Source organism: Panthera leo, chromosome A3 (genome assembly GCF_018350215.1).
Source record: "Panthera leo isolate Ple1 chromosome A3, P.leo_Ple1_pat1.1, whole genome shotgun sequence".
Lineage (NCBI taxonomy): Eukaryota > Metazoa > Chordata > Mammalia > Carnivora > Felidae > Panthera > Panthera leo.
In genome coordinates this window covers 90,225,543-90,242,854 of record NC_056681.1, presented here as the reverse complement: position 1 = coordinate 90,242,854, position 17,312 = coordinate 90,225,543, and the positions used below count along the sequence as shown (strand labels likewise).

The 17,312-nt window shown below is 45.1% G+C and overlaps 1 protein-coding gene across 1 annotated transcript in view; it reads left to right on the top strand.

The window, feature by feature from the left end:
* The window catches only part of SLC4A5 (solute carrier family 4 member 5), a 92,031-nt gene that overhangs the window by 69,826 nt on the left and 4,893 nt on the right, over positions 1 to 17,312 (top strand). Inside the window, 7 exon segments of the mRNA XM_042932750.1 lie at positions 4,389 to 4,502; positions 5,924 to 6,085; positions 6,841 to 7,019; positions 8,273 to 8,345; positions 12,189 to 12,257; positions 12,872 to 13,045; positions 15,271 to 15,426. Coding sequence (XP_042788684.1) covers positions 4,389 to 4,502; positions 5,924 to 6,085; positions 6,841 to 7,019; positions 8,273 to 8,345; positions 12,189 to 12,257; positions 12,872 to 13,045; positions 15,271 to 15,426 — 927 coding nt within the window.

Sequence of the window (17,312 nt, the reverse complement as noted above, 5' to 3'; positions counted from 1 at the left end):
ACTAATGAAGTTGAAAATCTTATGTGTTTGTTGGCTATATAGCCATTTGACTTTCTTCTTCGAAGTGCCTATTTAAATCTCTTGCACATTTTCTATTGGGTGGTCTGTCTTTTTCTTTCTGATTTGAAATTCCTTATACAGAAAAAGGATAGAAACCTTTTTGTGATCATATGTGTTGCAGATATCTTCTATGTTACTGGCCTTTTTACTTTCTTAGTGGTATCTTTTGGTTAATAGAAATTCTTAGTTTTATTATAATCAAATATACCAAAATGTTCCTCAAGGAGACTATTGGACAGAAGATATTCTGTTACCTTCCAAAAGCTTCATTGTTTTTCCTTTCACGTTATATTCACAATCTACCAGAATTACTTTTGACATATAGTGTGAGATAGTGTTTCTACACACACACACACACACACACACACACACACACACACACACACACAGCAATTTGTTTTTAAAGACCATCCTTTCTCATTGCTCTGCAGTACCTCCTTTGCCATATGTCAAATGTTCACATATGATGGGGTCTGTTTCTGGGTTCTTTATTCTGTTTGACTGGTTTATTTGTATGCCAATATCACAGTCTTCATTTATGTGACTTATACAAAGCCTGTATGCCTTACAGACCAAACTTTCCTTCTTTGTCCTTCTTTTCCAAAAAGCATTGTAAATTTTACTAAAATAAAAACTTGTTGGAATTTTGATAGGATTATATTGACTCTACATGTCAGGGGTGCCTGGGTGTCTCAGTCAGTTAAGCTTCCAACTCTTGATTTTGACTCAGGTCGTGATCTCAAGGTTTGTGGGATTGAGCCCCATGTCTGGCTCTGCACTGACAGCATAGAGCCTGTTTGGGATTCTCTCTCTCCCTATCTCTCTCTGTTTCCCATATGTTCTCTCTCTCTCTCTCTCTCTCAAACTAAGTAAATATTTTTTAAAAAATGTCAATTTGGGGAGGACTGACACCTTTTAAATTTTGAGTCTCTGACCATGAGTATTATATACTTCACCATTTGTTTAGTTCTTTGTTCTCTCCATAATTTTTTTAGGTTTTGGCGTTAAGCTCTTGCACATTTTTAAAAAAGTTTATTTATTTATTTTGAGAGTGAGAGTGTAAGTGGGAGGGGGCAGAGAGAGAGAGGGAGAGAGAATCTCAAGCTGTCCCTGCAGAGCCTGACTCAGGACTCGAACCCACGAACCATGTGATCATGACCCGAGCCAAAACCAAGAGGTGGATGTATAACCAACTGAGCCACCTAGATGCCCCACACTCTTGCACATTTTTTATTAGATTTATTCCTGAGTATTTGACTTTTTATGCCATTGAGATGCTAAGTACTAGTTTTAATTGCATTTTCTCTGGCCAGAATAAAACATTAATTAATCAAAACAGCACTTGCATATGTGAGTAATAACTGTGCCATGGGAAGGGGCACCCAGAAGAATTTTAGCAACACTCTTCCACCATAAATCCCATGAGCACTCTCCTAAAGCCATCTTAAATAAATATTACGGCTACTGCTACAACTACTATAACTAATGATGATGATGATGATGATGATAAAACTGATATGAATGATTGGATTTTTCCAATATTTCATAAGGACTAAATAAAAGGCTCTTTAGGGAGCTTTGCAATATACAAGCTGAGTAAACAATAGAGTGCTCGCAACCCAAATGCATCCTCAAGACAAATTCCTTCCCTTCCACTTCCAACTAGATCGTATCCAAGTCACCTCTTACATAAAAGTTCTAGAGCCATGATTGCATCTGAGAATGTTGATTTCCTGGAGAATGAAATATAATTCATATAATAGGAAATTTTTTTACCCAAACTTTTTCTCCCTCAAATTTCTTACGTATTACTCTGTTGCCTCCTGGGATTTAGTACTGCAGAGAAGGATGAGATTATACCATTGCATATCCATCAGATTGGTAAAAATATGAAGGTCTTGAGGGATAACAAATGTTGGAGATGAAAAGCGGGTGAGAGTGTAAACAGGAAGAAGCAATTCAGAGAGCCAGTGGCACTCTCTGATGGAACTGAAGATGAATATGATTTTCCAGTGGGCATTTTCACTCTCAGGAATACACCCCAGAGAAATTGTCACATGTGTGCAAGAATGCTCTTAGAAGCATTGATTTTTAAGAGGAAAACAATGAAAATAATCCAGATTGACCTATCAACAGGAGAATGAAGACAGAAATGGGCAACAGTCATAGGAACATAAAGCAGCAATGCATACACATAGACTACAACCACATGTATCCATAAGGAAAAATAGCTCCAACACAAGGTTGAGCAAAGAAAGCAAACTGCAGGATATTACAAATAATATGAAACCATTTATGTAAAATTTTTAAACGTGCTGGGGGCTCCTCCTGACCGGCTCAGTAGGTAGAGCATGTGACTCTTGATCTTGTGGTCATGAGTTCAAGCCCCACATTGGGCATAGAGCTTACTTAAAAAAAATTTTTTTTAATAAATAAAATGTGCTAAACAATGTCATATTTTGTTTAGGGCTGCATACGTATTTAGTAAAAGTATAAAGACATTCATGGAAATAATTAAATCCAAATTCAGAGCAGTGGATCTGTCTAGAGAGCAGGGACAGGGATGCCACTGGATGACAGAGAGGCATCGACTGAATGGCTATATTTTCATTTTTAAGGTAGAGTTCACAGCTGTTTATTATATACACCTTTATACTAGGTTGGACCTAGTATATGGCCTGCATTGGACTGCTTTACCCTATTAAAAAATGGCAAATTCATATGGTTTAACTTAATAACTTTTTGATCTGGATGTTGGGAGTATTGCAGAAAGAGAGTCGTAAATGTGCATACTGCTTGGTTCTGCCATGACCAATATTTTATCTGCTTGTAGTAATATTAAGCTGTTGTTGATTTTCAACTTTTAGAATCAATTCACAGATAAAACACACAAAAAACATATGTTTATGGAAGACAGTATGATTGTTCTCAGCCTTGACAATGTGAAGACCAACATGGAGGAGTCACGGATGGAAGAGGATGGTGGGTGGGGGCAGCTAGCCTCACATGATGGAGCATGAGAGGGACTGGCAAAGCCAGCGGAAAGAGAGGTTTAATTTTATAACTTGGAAGTACAAAGGAAACCCATAGAAAGAGGTTAAAAATAACTTGCAAAGATTGGGAATGAGGAAAGGGCAGGAAGGATGGTGCAAGTAAGCTAAATCTTTATCAATAGATGATGCTTTAAATTAGTAAATCAAAATATAAAAGTATAGCATATTAAGTTTTTTAAATGTTTTTATTATTTTTTTTTTAAGAGAGAGATACACACACAGAGTATGAGCGAGGGAGGGGCAGAGAGAGAAGGAGACACAGAATCCTAAGCAGGCTCCAGGCTCTGAGCTGTCAGCCCAGAGCCCGAAGTGGGGCTTGAACTCATGAATGGTGAGATCATAACCTGAGCCAAAGTTGGATGCTTAACAGACTGAGCCACCCAGGCACCCCAAAAGTATAGCATATTAGATAATGACATGGAGGAAATCACCAGAACAACTAAAATCAAGCAGACATATGGATATATCTGAAATGAGGACAGGTGCGTAGGGGACTTTGCTTTCTACACTCTGTGGGTTTTTAATTAATTGTATATGTTATTTTACTAACAATTTTAAAGAAGAGTAGGGGGTATAGGGAATGCATTCAATGTGTCATCCATCGCCTGCCCCTGCCCTTCCTAACTTCTTTCCCTATTGTTCTCTGGAAACTGCTATCTCTGAAGAGATACAGACAAGGTGGCAGTGTAGACATTGGTCAGGGGGCAGGGGGGTGAGGTCAGGAACCTGGTCTAGGATGGGCATCCTGAGACGGAGCAAGAGGGTAAGGACTTCTCATGGATAGAAGGTCTGAGAGCAGACAGGGGTCCCCAGCAGAACCGAGGAGCTCCCTCCCAGCCCAGGTGGCAGTACAGCAATGTGCCACACATTCTCAGGAGCTAGGATTTCCGTTAGACTTTAGCCTTGCCCTCACCACCCCTTATGAGTTCAGACTGTCATACCAGGAAATATCTTCAGCAATGGCTACCATGCCATGTGGATATAACACTTCCCACTTTCAGTAATGTATGCAAAGCCCTCTGAATGTGTCAGCACTCACTTATGTCTATGTGATAGGTGCTGTCATTATCTGCATTTTGCAGTTGAGGAAACTGAGAATCCAAGAGACGATATGCTTCCCCAAGGTCACACAGCTGGCAAGGGCACAGCCAGGATTCGAACCTAGGTCTCCTGACTTCAGAGCCCAAGTTCTTAACCGTTCTTGTGCTGCTGGAGGACTCAGTCCTTCAGGAAGCAGGAGGGTGCTTCATTCACTTGTCCATCTCCTTTATGCAGGTCCGGGCTCTGGTAGCAGACTTTTCCATTATCTTCTCCATCCTGCTGTTCTGTGGAATTGATGCCTGTTTTGGTCTGGCAACCCCCAAGCTGCATGTGCCCAGCGTCATCAAGGTTTGCCCCTGGCCCCTGCTCCAGGCATTAACTTTGCCTGCCCACCAGCTGCAGTTATTTTCCCCTCTATGCTGATCAAACTTTCATATACTCTTAGCCAAGAGACTTGTGAGTTGTGTGTGTATGCTCCGCCCTTCCTCCCCACAGCCTCGGCGGTGGGGCGGGGATGGGGGGGGACGGTGGAGGGGGGTCCCTTGAGATGGTAGGCTGGGGACTTATTCACAGTGAAATGTTGCAGTGTAGCCACTGAAAGGAGAGGGTACTGAAACCCACCCACCAGCCTGGCAGAAGCCTCCCTGATTTCCATTTAAGGGTCTACAATCCCATGGCTCAGGCAGTCTATAAGCAGGGCCACCTGGGGTCTATTGAAAATGATCCCTTAGAATTCCGATTCTCAAAGTGTGGTCCCCAGACTAATATCACATTATCACCTGGGAACTTACTAGAAATACATATTCTCAGCCCCACCCCAGACCTGTGGAATCAGAAGGTCTGGGAGTGGGACCCAGAGTTCTGCACTTTAACAAGCCGTCCAGGGCTTTCTGGAACCTGCCAGTTTGAGAATCACTGCTGCACAAAGTCCCAGTCAGTCCTGAGTTGGTATTTGCTCGTGGCTAAACTCAAGCCCTGCTCCCTCACAAGGAGCACCATCCACCTGCACTGGGCTTGGAGGTTCTAGAACTGACCCTCCCTGCCTTTGAGGGCTTGACCTCCTCGGTATTACTTCAGGGCTCCTAAAGTAATTTAAACACAGAAAGTACCTCTTTCTCTTAGATAAAACAAAAGACAAATTTCAGCCCAGCCCCTGCACAGATAATCCCTCGTTTCTTTTAAATATGAAATTTATTGTCAATTTGGTTTCCATACAATACCCAGTGCTCCTCCCAACAGGTGCCCTCCTCAATGACCATCACCCACCCTCTCCTCCCTCCCACTCCCCATCAACCCTCAGTTTATTCTCAGTTTTAATCCCTCATTCTTAATATGCAAGTCTGAATTAATGTTTGGTGTTTTACAGAGCATCCTATAATGCTCCCCAGACAGGTGACTCAGAGGAGAGGCAGAAGCGTCAGGCTCTGTATTCTTGCCTGTTGGGTCTCATTCTCGCTTCTTGTTATCTTGCAGTTAGTGATTGCAAGCTCTTTCCCGACAGCCTCTGGCTCTGCACCTCCCCATTCCCAACCAATCTCAGGGCGGCTGCCACCAGTGATCTTAGTTCAGCAGACACCATGTCCTTCCCAAGTCTGTCTGCCTCCATGGTCTCTTTAAAGTCGCAGGTGCCTAACATCTTGAAAGGAAAAGATTGCACTCAAAAAGCACCCCAGGTCGGGGGTGGGAGGGCAGGGAGAGTGGGGCCCCAGACAGCAAGTGCACTGGGACAAAGGAGAGAGGAAAGTGCCCTTTCCATTTGTTCCGCTCAGCCTACGCGGCCTGACCGAGGTTGGTTCGTGGCCCCCTTTGGGAAGAACCCATGGTGGGTGTACCTGGCGAGCATCCTGCCTGCCCTGCTGGTGACCATCCTGATCTTCATGGACCAGCAGATCACAGCCGTCATAGTCAACCGGAAGGAGAACAAGCTGAGGGTGAGGCGGGTGCTAGGAGCAGGAACACCACTTCTTTCTTCCCACAAAGTCAGAAGGAAAAAGAAGGAAGATGGTGCTTCTGTCAAAATTTGAGGCCATTTACAAAACAAGATATGAGGTCAGAAGACTGTGGAGCTCTGGTGCATGTGTAGGGAAATGTGACCTCCAGATGTAGGTAAGGCCACCAGAGCCAGGGTGACTTGATCCAAGGATCAGGACCAAGCCCAGGGTGGGCTACTGGGCACAGGCTCCTTGTTTCTCCCAAAGTGACCTTCTGGCTCCATGCTTCCTGACAGGAACTTGGGAGTCTGAGCAGATCCTAACGGGAAATTTTGACCTAGAACCATGAGGCAGAAGAGAATCCTAAGCCCTCCTGGCCTCTGCAGCTCCCTCCCTGCCTCTGGGTTTGAGGAGATTTGGGCTACCCTCTCCCCCATCCCAAGACCTACCCCAGCCAAGGCCTCTTGTTCAAGAACTACAGAGATATTATGGCCACTGGTAGGAAAACTTCTTCCCAAGGACCCAAGCCCAAGGCCTCTCCAAGCCTGAACACCCTTCTCCTCACCTTCCCGTGTCCCTTCCCTGGCTCAGCAAACCCTGGGGTTGGGGAGGCCTGAACACTACAGGGTAGCAGCACCCTAAGAGTACCTATTGAATGCTGAGGGGAGCCTTTGAACCGTGTTCCACAAAATGGCTGCTTTGGGGAGATTTCTATCTCCCTCACCCCATACCAACCCTCCTCCTGCCCCATGCAGAAGGCTGCTGGCTACCATCTGGACCTGTTTTGGGTGGGCATCCTCATGGCCCTGTGCTCTTTCATGGGGCTGCCCTGGTATGTGGCAGCCACGGTCATCTCCATCGCCCACATCGACAGCCTCAAGATGGAGACGGAGACCAGTGCCCCTGGGGAGCAGCCCCAGTTTCTGGGGGTCAGGTATGTGGGGAGCGGTGACTGGGGACCACCTGAGCAGGGGTATTGATTTTGGGAGAAGGGAAGCAGATGTTGCTTTTTTTTTTTTTTTTTTTTTTTTTTTTTTTTACCATCGAGGTATCTGGGCTAAAAGGGCCCTGCTCTGACAACCCAGGAACTGCAAGGATGGGAGTAATATTCCTGAGGGAGAGAGGAAGGAGACAAAAATTCAGTTCTAAGTAGTGTTTTTTTTAGTAATGGATTGCAAGCAGTATCCCACCACAGTCTGTATGCACAATGACCACTCACCTGCATAGGCTACTCAGTGTCTCCACATTCCCCTCTGACCTGTCCTTTTGTCTTCTCTTCTTCAAGACCCCCACTACCACTGTCCCCTAACCCCTCTTGTGGGTACAGGTCCTACCCAATTCCCATTCATCCAGAGAGGCTTCCCAGGACCACTGCCACTCCCTAGACTGTGGCCCATGGCCTATCACTTCCATTCCCTCAATCCTCCTTCTCTCAAGTCCATGTGAATCCCATACCTGTTACAGGCAGGCATGTGCCTCTTAGGGGCTCTGGGGTGAGCCCACACCAGACACTGGCTGTTCAAAAAGTTTCTCCTCACTACTGTAGGATACCTGGGCTACCCAGCTTCCCTGGGGTGAGCCTTCTCTGGTCAGGGCAGGGTCCCCTCCTGGACCCCTGAGCCCTAGAGGACTGGGCCTGAACAATCTGCCCCCCAGGCCTCAGTTCCCACTTGGGTTGTGCCTGGGCCTGGGCCTGGGCCCTCAGGAAAACATATCTGCTCTGCCAGGCCCCCTTCCTCCGATTCCTCTTAGTCATGCCCCACAAATGTAACATCTTATTACAATCAAATGGCAGGGATAATAAGCAATGTATATCCCATTTCATTCTCACAGCAACTCCCAAAGCAGTTGTCATTATCTTTCTTTTGCTGAGGCTGAAGACATTTAGGGCCTTTCCTGATGCCACTTAACTACACACCCAAGTCAGTCTGGCTCAAGTACCTCCACTGTTAGTCACTGCACTGGACAACCTCCCAAATGCCCCTACAAACTGCCTTGGTCAGGGCTCCTCTCCTCCCATGTACCTGTCAGCTGGGCCCAGGCAGCAGGTTTATTCTCTGGAATGGGGAAACAAGACAGAGGCTAGGGCCTTGGACACAACTTTTAGGTGCACACCAAGGGCCAAAGGGCTAGGATGGTGATGGGGCATCTCCCAGTCCACTGTGACTATGTGCCCTTCTCTTCCAGGGAACAAAGAGTGACCGGCACCATTGTCTTCATCCTGACGGGCATCTCTGTCTTCCTGGCTCCTATCCTGAAGGTAAGGCTCTATACCCTATCTCAGAGCCCTAGCCACCTGAGAAGGCACTGACTTGATGCCTGAGTTGGGGAGAGGGTCGCCACATGAACCCTAAAAAGGAAGGACCCAAAGAGATATTTCATCGTCATCCTTGTTTTCTGGAATGTTGCATTGCTTATAATCGACACCAGGCAAACCTCACTGATCTTTTCCACCTTTCTAGAGGGCATTCTTCCCTCAGAAAGTTTGGCCAAGTTCCATCCTTGCTTGGATCAGAGCTTCCCAAGCAGGTTATGTTTTCCACGTTGTGATTTATGGCTCACTAGATGCCTCTTTGCTCACCCATTTTCTGAAGTTTAAAACTTACAGAGGGAAGCCTTTTATAGATTATCTTGCGGCCTGTTCTCTGCTCCTCTTCTTACATCTCTTGGGAACATAACTGATTTTTCCCCACACAGTTGGAAGCTCCTTTTGCTCATGTCCCTCCAGACCAACTGGAAGAGATGAAATCAAATGGGAGTATATTCAGAGCCTGGGTCCCCAGAACAGTCTCTTTCTGCTCAGATGTCTCTGTCCAATTCAGCAACTCACCTGTTGTATTCATTTGCTACCATAACACAATTCCACAGACTGGAAAGCATACACAACACTTACTTTCTTACAGTTCTGGAGGCCACAAGTCCATGACCAGAGTGTTGCCAGGTTTGGTTTATTCTAAAGTCAAATATGGGGCAATGTTCATTATTACTCTGACCATCATGGAAAAGTTTCCACGAGTCTACAGAGCTCCAAAAGCTCCGGTATCATCATTGTATTCAATGACAAAATGATCTGAAAAGTCCTACCCAAGTTCTTTTACAGTAAGAGTGGAAAAAATACAATATCATTTTATTCACCACCAATTAATCTATTTGATACATTTTATAGCAGAGAAGACCTATCTAGATTTTTCTTGATCATAAGATTTAGGATTTCTCATTTGATTGTATTAAGGTACATACCTTTTTGTTTTGTTTTATTTTATTTATAGTTTTGTACTTTTTTATGAACATAGGCTTTCAGAGGAAGCCACCAACTTTACACACACTTCTTCAGAGACTGATTCCACCCAAAACGGCTCCTGGGAATGAGAGCTGAAGAGTGTCTTTGAGACAGACCTTCCCCATCACAACCTGACAACTATCTTATTCAAGAGTCTTCCATCTTAACCAAGCAAAAGAAAATCATCTCTAACAACAGCAACAGAAAAAAGAGATAGGCTTTCAAAATAATTGGTTAAGTGATGAAAGCATTATCACTAGCTGACACCAGTACTAAATACTACATTAAATTTAGGTGAAAGAAAAGATATTCTGTATAACCAGTTCAAGAAAACTATGACTTAACCCAGATCTGAGGTCCTAGATTTAATCCCAGCATTTACTTCCAATAAGAAAAATTTTCCATAAAGCTTATTTAACTTTCTGCAACTCTATGTTTGCCCGTGTCTGTCAAATTAGGCATAGCTGAGTACCTATCAGCCTCGGAGAACTTATACCCAAAACATATCTTAGTTGAGATCTTTAATTCTTGTTTATGTAGCCAAAAGAGGAGAGGTCTCCTGGGTGCTGCAAATTTTAAAGGATCCTAGTTATCAGTGTTTCTATTTTTATCAATGTTTCTAAGTTGGTTATTAACTCTACCTTTGTACCAGTTCATCCAGTAGAATTCTGCTCTAAAGGCTTCTCAAATTTTAATGTGTATAAAAATCACCTGGGAATCTTGTTAAAGAAAGATGCTATTATAATACTGTATGTTAACCACACTGGAATTAAAATTGAAACTTAATTTTTAAAAAAGATACTGATTCAGGAGGTCTGGGTGAGACCCAAAACTCTGCATTTTTAACAAGTTCACAGGTCATTCCAATAACATTGGTCCAAAGACTATACTTTGAGCACTAAAGAATGAAATCTCCCCCTTGGTGGATGTATACTAATTTTAGACAGTGATTTTTACTGCTAGAGGACCGGTGTTAATCTTCAGCCCTTTCAACACCAATTTGCAAATCTTTGGTTATCTTGCCACACAAGGGCTCTGGGGGATGAGGAGGCCATGTTATCTGACAGGCAGCATAAATGATTTACTCAGTCCATCCCAAACCCTGAAGGTTTGTCTTGTTTCAGGTTTTGCTTGCACCTTGCCACTACTGTTCCGTACTGTAGATTTCAGAAGTCTGCCTCAGGGGAGCCTAGACCATATCAGTAGCTCCCCCTCTGAGCTCCATGAGTTGTTCTCATGGTCTCAGCCTCAAATTATATGGGAGGGCTGTCTTACGTTTGTGATCATTGTTGACTCCTCCAATAGAGGGTAGAAAGTGGACCCTAGAGGCACTTTTTTTTTTTTTTTTTTTTTTTGCCACTGTACTGTTTCATTAATACTTGAAAAGAGCCTGTCTTTGGGCATCCAAGGAATATTTGTGCTAATATAGAATTTTAGATCACAGCCCATCACTGGCCGGAGTGTGATGTCATGGGCCTTTGGGATTTGCCAAGAAAGCTGTTTGAGCTTACAAGTGACAGGACAGGAGATAATTTACTAGGGTTGATAGGGGACTTTAGGACCAGGCACTGGTAACTGCAAATTATCTAAGAGTTAGCTCAGTTCTCCTGTTTGATGTGGTTTTCACACAGGGAAGTTTTAAGCCATCTAAATTTGTGTTATTACAGACAGTAGCTAAGTCTTTTATTTAAGATTTTATTTCTCTCTCAATTGCTCCCACACTTTGAAAATGATTAGGACAGTGTTGTTCATGGAAAGTTTTTTTTTTTTTTTTTTTTTTTACTTTGTTTCGTAATTAGGCAAAAATCCCATAAGCCATGTACAAATGGAATGATGCAATGGCCCAGATTTCCCTTCTTTACTTTAAGATCAATGTCTTGAATTAAAGTTTATGCTTTATAGGTCCAAATCATGGTTTGTGTTTAAAAACTGAACCAAGTCTAATTTATTTTAGATATGCCCAATTTATTTTAAAAGAGCGGTTATTTATTCGGTTGGATTTATGGACATCCTAAATGGCATCTAAAAGTTGGGTACAGGACTTGTGTTCTGCCACATGTTCCAATATGACAACCCTGGAATCGAGGCAGAGTCTTGTTCCCAATGGTAAGCCCAAGGGGCAGATAAAGGGAAGGATGAAAGAAGCAGAAACACAGCTTAGAGAGACGGTAGAGAAATACCTCAAAAGCTTCTAAAAAGTCATAATGATATCTGTAGAACAGTGTGAATGATATGTATGATCCCATTTTTTAAAAAGCTAACAAACTACCTGTGAGCATGACTGGAAGGAAAGATGCCATCAAACCATATACACATCTGTTTTGCTTCTTTTTAAAATCCAATTGTGTGTGGTATATGATTTTTGTTAATCAGCAGGTACTCTCTGCTAATGTAGGTCAGCTCACTAAAGGTCCCCAGAGCAATGCAGCTTTTTTGGGGTGGGAGGCAGTCTTCCGCTGGGGCTGGAAGTAGAAGCTGACAAGAATAAACAGGGGGCTTTCTATGGAGCTTTTCCCATGTTCCAGAAGGTGTGTCTTCAGCCAAAGCACATGGCTTCTGCAGGGACCAAAAGAGGGCAGCCAGGCTGGGAGAGCAGCTGCACAGAAAGAAGGGGGCAGGTCAGCCCTTCCCATGACACTGGCTCCAGATCAGTGTTCAGAGGCTCAGTTCCCCAGAACATCCCACTCCTCCATGGCTAGGGGCAAGCTGAGGGAGGCCAGGCTGCCTGTGACTTGGCAGGCACCGTCGTGCAGAAGAGGGCAGCCAACAGCCTGCCCCTGGCAGAAGCCGGGTCCAAAGCTCCGCATCCCTGTCTCATTTCAGTACATCCCCTTGCCCGTGCTGTATGGAGTCTTCCTCTACATGGGCGTGGCCTCCCTGAATGGCATCCAGGTAAGGTTCTCCCCACCCCAACCACCGCCAGGCTGATGGGATGGGAGTCAGCTGCCATGTTGCCCAAACCCCAAGTGCTTGCTTTCCCAGCGCCGTGGAAGAATAATGGTGATAAAGATACTGCCATTTACCGTGTGCCAAGTAAAATAACTATATCGGGCACTTTATAGGTCTTCTATAGTGAAATCTATATAAATAGGTGCTGTGTTACCTATTTTACAGATGAGCAAATAGGCTCAGGATTCAAAACCCTGATGGGTCTGACTCCAATGAGCATTTCACTACATCTCTTCTCTAAGGCAACTCTGGCGGAAGAAAACATTTTGTTTTGTTCTTTATTTACCGTGATGCACCAGATGTCTTGGATAGTTTGTGTTGCAATTAGTTGCATTTTCCTTGAATGTGCATAGTTTTCATTTGTGGCCCGCTCCTCGGGCAGGGCTCAGGCCCCCCTCCCAGACCTCCAGTCCCCTCCGGTACGTCCTTAGTACCGACGAGGGTCTACCTTCTATGAGACCCTGCCGCATCACCCTTTCCCCCAGTCCCAAGCTCCCAGCAAGGCCACCTCACTCAAGGTGTCCCCACCACCTGGCTGAGCCTTGCACTCTCAACAGTTCTGGGAACGCTGCAAGCTCTTCCTGATGCCAGCCAAGCACCAGCCAGACCACGCCTTTCTGCGGCACGTGCCCCTGCGCCGAATCCACCTCTTCACCCTGGTGCAAATACTCTGCCTGGCGGTGCTCTGGATCCTCAAGTCCACGATGGCCGCCATCATCTTTCCGGTCATGGTAAGGTGGGCGTGGGCTCCCCATCCTGCTCAGCGGATTGGCCCTGGGCAGGTGTCCGCGGGAAGGTCCACCGTCGCAGATGGTCTGACTCTCTCAGGGTCACAGAGGCAAGCACGGACAAGATTCGCATCGTGAGTGCAGGCCAGACGGAGCAGCGTGGGGGGGGGGGGGGGGTGCCAAAGTGGGGGGAGAATGGTCCCCTGCGGGGGGCGGACCCACAGGTCTCCACCCAACTCAGTTTCAGGCACTCAGCAAAACGCAAAAGCCCACCAACCTACCGGCTCTGGGATAGAATGGAGAAGCTGGGCAAAGTCAACAAGGACATAAAGTCCCCACTGTCAAAATTCAAACCAAGTGCAGAGGAACACCTGTACTAAATAAATATAACTCTTTTAACTATTCAAAATAACAATTTGAAAAGATAAGTGGGTGGGGAGGAGAACTAGAGCCAAAGAGTAAGAATTTCATAGTCTAATGTCACGAACGTGAGGTTTGGTGAAGTTGTGGAAAGTGCAGGAGATTCTTTAACTATTCTTGAAATTTTATATAATCTTGAAATTATTCCAGAATTAAAAGTGAAAAGAACAGCCAATAACATGTTGCATCTGGCCCCTAGATAATCCCACCCAGGGGAAATGGCCCCAGGCCCCTGCTGGGGGTAGGGGCTGGGGGTGGGGGGGAGGCGGTTACTGCTGGAGCCTGTGGGTTAGTACTTAGGGAAAGCCCTGGGTGGGCCCCAAAGCCTGGCAGGGCCAGACTAGAGGCCAAAGTGAGGATGCAGAGGTGGGATTTGTAATGTGCTTGCCTGGGATTCTCAACCCTGGGTGACCACTGGAATCACTTGGGAGCTTTTTAAAATTGTGTGCCCAGACCTCATCCCAGCTCAATTAAATCAGTGTCTTTTGGGGAAACCCAGGCATTGGTATTTGTAATATACCAGGTGAGCATAAATATGCAGTCAAGGAAAGGGAAATGGATCCTCCCCAATGGAGCCCTCATGGGGTTCAGTGTTAACAAGGAGAAATGAAATTATAGTCACAATTAGCATGTATGGAGTGCTGTTTCATTTAGTCCACACTAGACCTGAAGTACTATTACTAATCCTACTTTACAGGTGAGAAAGCTGAGGCTCAGAGAGCATGCGTAAGTTACCTAGCTCACACAACAAGGAGGAGCAGAGCCAAGATTCCCCTACCTTCCCTTCATTGATTTTTTTTTTAATTTACACGCAGTAAAATTCACTCTGTGGTTCTGAGTTTTGACAAATGCACAGAGTAGTGGTTCCGCAACCACAGCCATGATAGAAAATAGTTCCATCACCCCTAAAATGCCCTCATGCCATTTCTATGCAGACAGTGCCTCTTCCCACCCCTGTCCCTAGCAATCACTATTTTGTTTTCAGAGCCAGGATTTTCAAAACCCAGGTCTGTCCATTTCCCTAGATCTACTTGCTCTCTAGAAAGGGTCAGTGAGGAGCCAGAGTTAAATTCAACTGAATGGTTTTCTCCCTGATCTCATTTGATGGCCAGTTCTTGGTAGTGAAGGGGCAATATTTATAACTAGTTACTCTGAGCCCATGGAGTCTATTGAAAGGCCAGTATTTAATCTTCCCCAAAGTGCACATGTGTTTTCTTTTTAATTCATTTATCCCAAACAGAACCAAACTTTCTAGACTTTACTGTAAAAACTCTGGATATCCCAGTACACTTTATTCAGTATGCTTTATACTTTGTTAGCAGAGAGATTGGCAGCTCTCAGAAATAGGGACAGTGGGTCTCAAAATGTGATCTTTGATCCAGAAATATCCATATCTCCTGGGAACTTGTTAGAGATTCAGATCCTCAGGCCCCACCCCAGACCTGCTGAATGACAACCTCTGGGGGTGGCACCCAGAAGTGTGTGTATTCACAAGTCCTCCAGGTGTTTCGATGGAAGCTCAAGTTTGAGGACCACTGATTTAAAGAATAACTGTAGTTCTCTAGTCCTTGGTCCTCAGCTGCAACAGGCTCCATCCCCTGGGTCACTGATAGGCTTTGTTAGTCAACTGAGGAAAGACCAGATGAGAGGAACCAAGCTGGGCAGAAAGTGAATGATGTTTTGTGGGAGATCTGAGATGGCTCCAAAGGCACCAGAAAAAGTCCCTGAGTATAGCTGACTGAGAGAGAAAAAACAATGTCTGACTTTGGGGCCTTGAGCCCATGTTTTTCTCTGAACTCTCACCACAGATCCTGGGCCTCATCATCGTTCGAAGGCTTCTGGACCTCATCTTCTCCCAGCATGATTTGGCCTGGATTGACAATATCCTCCCAGAGAAAGAGAAGAAGGAGACGGATAAGAAGAAGAAGAGAAGGAAAGGGGTCCCTGAGGACAGTGATGAGGAGGTGGGGAGGACATGAGGCCAGGGTCAAGGGAAAAGATCAAGAAACCCTCCCTCCATTTCTGGCAGGGTCAAGGAGGAGGTAGCTTCTCAAGTGGTCAGCTGTGATCACCTGGGCCTAGTCCAGGATGAGCTGAGGCTTCTCCTCATACTGGTGTGGGGTGCTGAGAGCTTGTTTGCTTATGTGAATATTCTCAGGGAGGGCCACAGTGAATGAACCACCCCCCCCCCCCAATCCAGGGAAAGGCTGGTTGCCACGCTCACTCTTTCCCATTTCTGTGAGTTCCTGGGGCCATTATCAACAGCAGTGCAGGTCCTTGATGGAACGGGGCAGAAGACTCAGCTCCATCATGGAGATTATGAGGACTGATCTCCAAAGAATAGAGCAGACCTCAGGGGAGAAGTCTGATGGGTACCCACATCAGTAGACTAGACTCCTGGACAGTTGTAAGGACTGGGGGACAAGGTTTGCTTGGCCTGCCCTTGGAGTATTAGGGAAGAAGGTGGGGGGAGATGCTATGTCCTCCCTGAAAGGAGAGTGGCTACATTCCTCAGATGCTGGGGACCACCTGGTTGCCCCATCTACCCTTCTTCTCTCATGCTTCCTTCCCATCCCACCCCCAAAACACCCAGGGAGTCAACAGACAGGAAGCCAGTCCAGAGCTTACAGTAAATCACAAAATGTTAAGCAGGAAGATTATCTAGTTCAAGTGCTTATTACAGATGATGAAATGGTCCCCCAAAAGGGAAGTAGTTTACCCAAGATGGACATATGGCTAAATGTCTAAAAGGGAATTAAGAAAACTGTTCCTGACTTTGAATTTGATCATTTCCAATATGCTAAGCTACCCATGCCATCTCCTAACACCATGCCTGTCCTTGCATTCTCCCGGTTTGACCTGAACCCACATCTCTGCATCTATCTTGAACTGTTCTAGTGATTTTGCCTTTTGCAGATCAGAGCTGTTCACAGACAGATCCTTGATTAGTGGCAATCAAACCATCTTCTGATGGTAGTGATAGTCCCAAACTCCCCTTGTCCTTAATTACTTTCCTCTTCAAGAGGCCCATCATTCATTCACATGTTTTTCATTGGTGATTTAGTTGGTTTGCAAAGATAGGCTTGAGAACAAAGAAACGGAGAATCTAAGTGCCTTTTAAAGACAAATACTTATTCTTTCATTGATTCATTCAATAAATATTTGAGTGGCTACCACGTGCCAGGAACTTCTGCAGGGTTGGGGAAAAGCATGAAAAATTCAATGGAAAAATGGGATTCTATTTACATAAATTCATTTTACACGTGTCTTTACAGCAACACCAGCCATTGTGTGAGATTCACTCCCAAGAGATTGGTTACTCTAACAGTTGAAACTGTTCTGATCAATAACATTCCTGGAAGAGTTCTGTCTTGTCTAGGACAGCAGGCTAACTATGATTGCTCCTCACCGGGCCCCAGGGTATTTGTAGCACCTCCTAAGTGTTTAGATGTAAAGAGGATGGTGGTTGGCACACATTGTGGTGCATGTATTTTCCATCTTGGCAAGAAAGCCAAAGCTGTTGTATTGCTGGTGTTTATCAGCTTTTCCCACTGTTTCTCTCCAGCCCCAGTTCCCTCCTCCCTCAGTTATAAAGATTCCCATGGAAAGTGTCCAGTCAGATCCCCAAAATGGTATCCACTGCATTGCCAGTAAGTAAAACACATGGTGTCTCTCCCTTCCTACTTACTACTAATCCTCCAGCTCTTCCTCCAAGGAACTTTCATCTTTAATTCAGGGGGATCTAATAGTCTTAGAAGCTAGAGGACTCCTGTGGTAGGCAGAGTTCAATGAGAACTGGGTCACAAGGATTGAGACTTCAACCAAATAGAAACCCAGAATCAAACCCTGC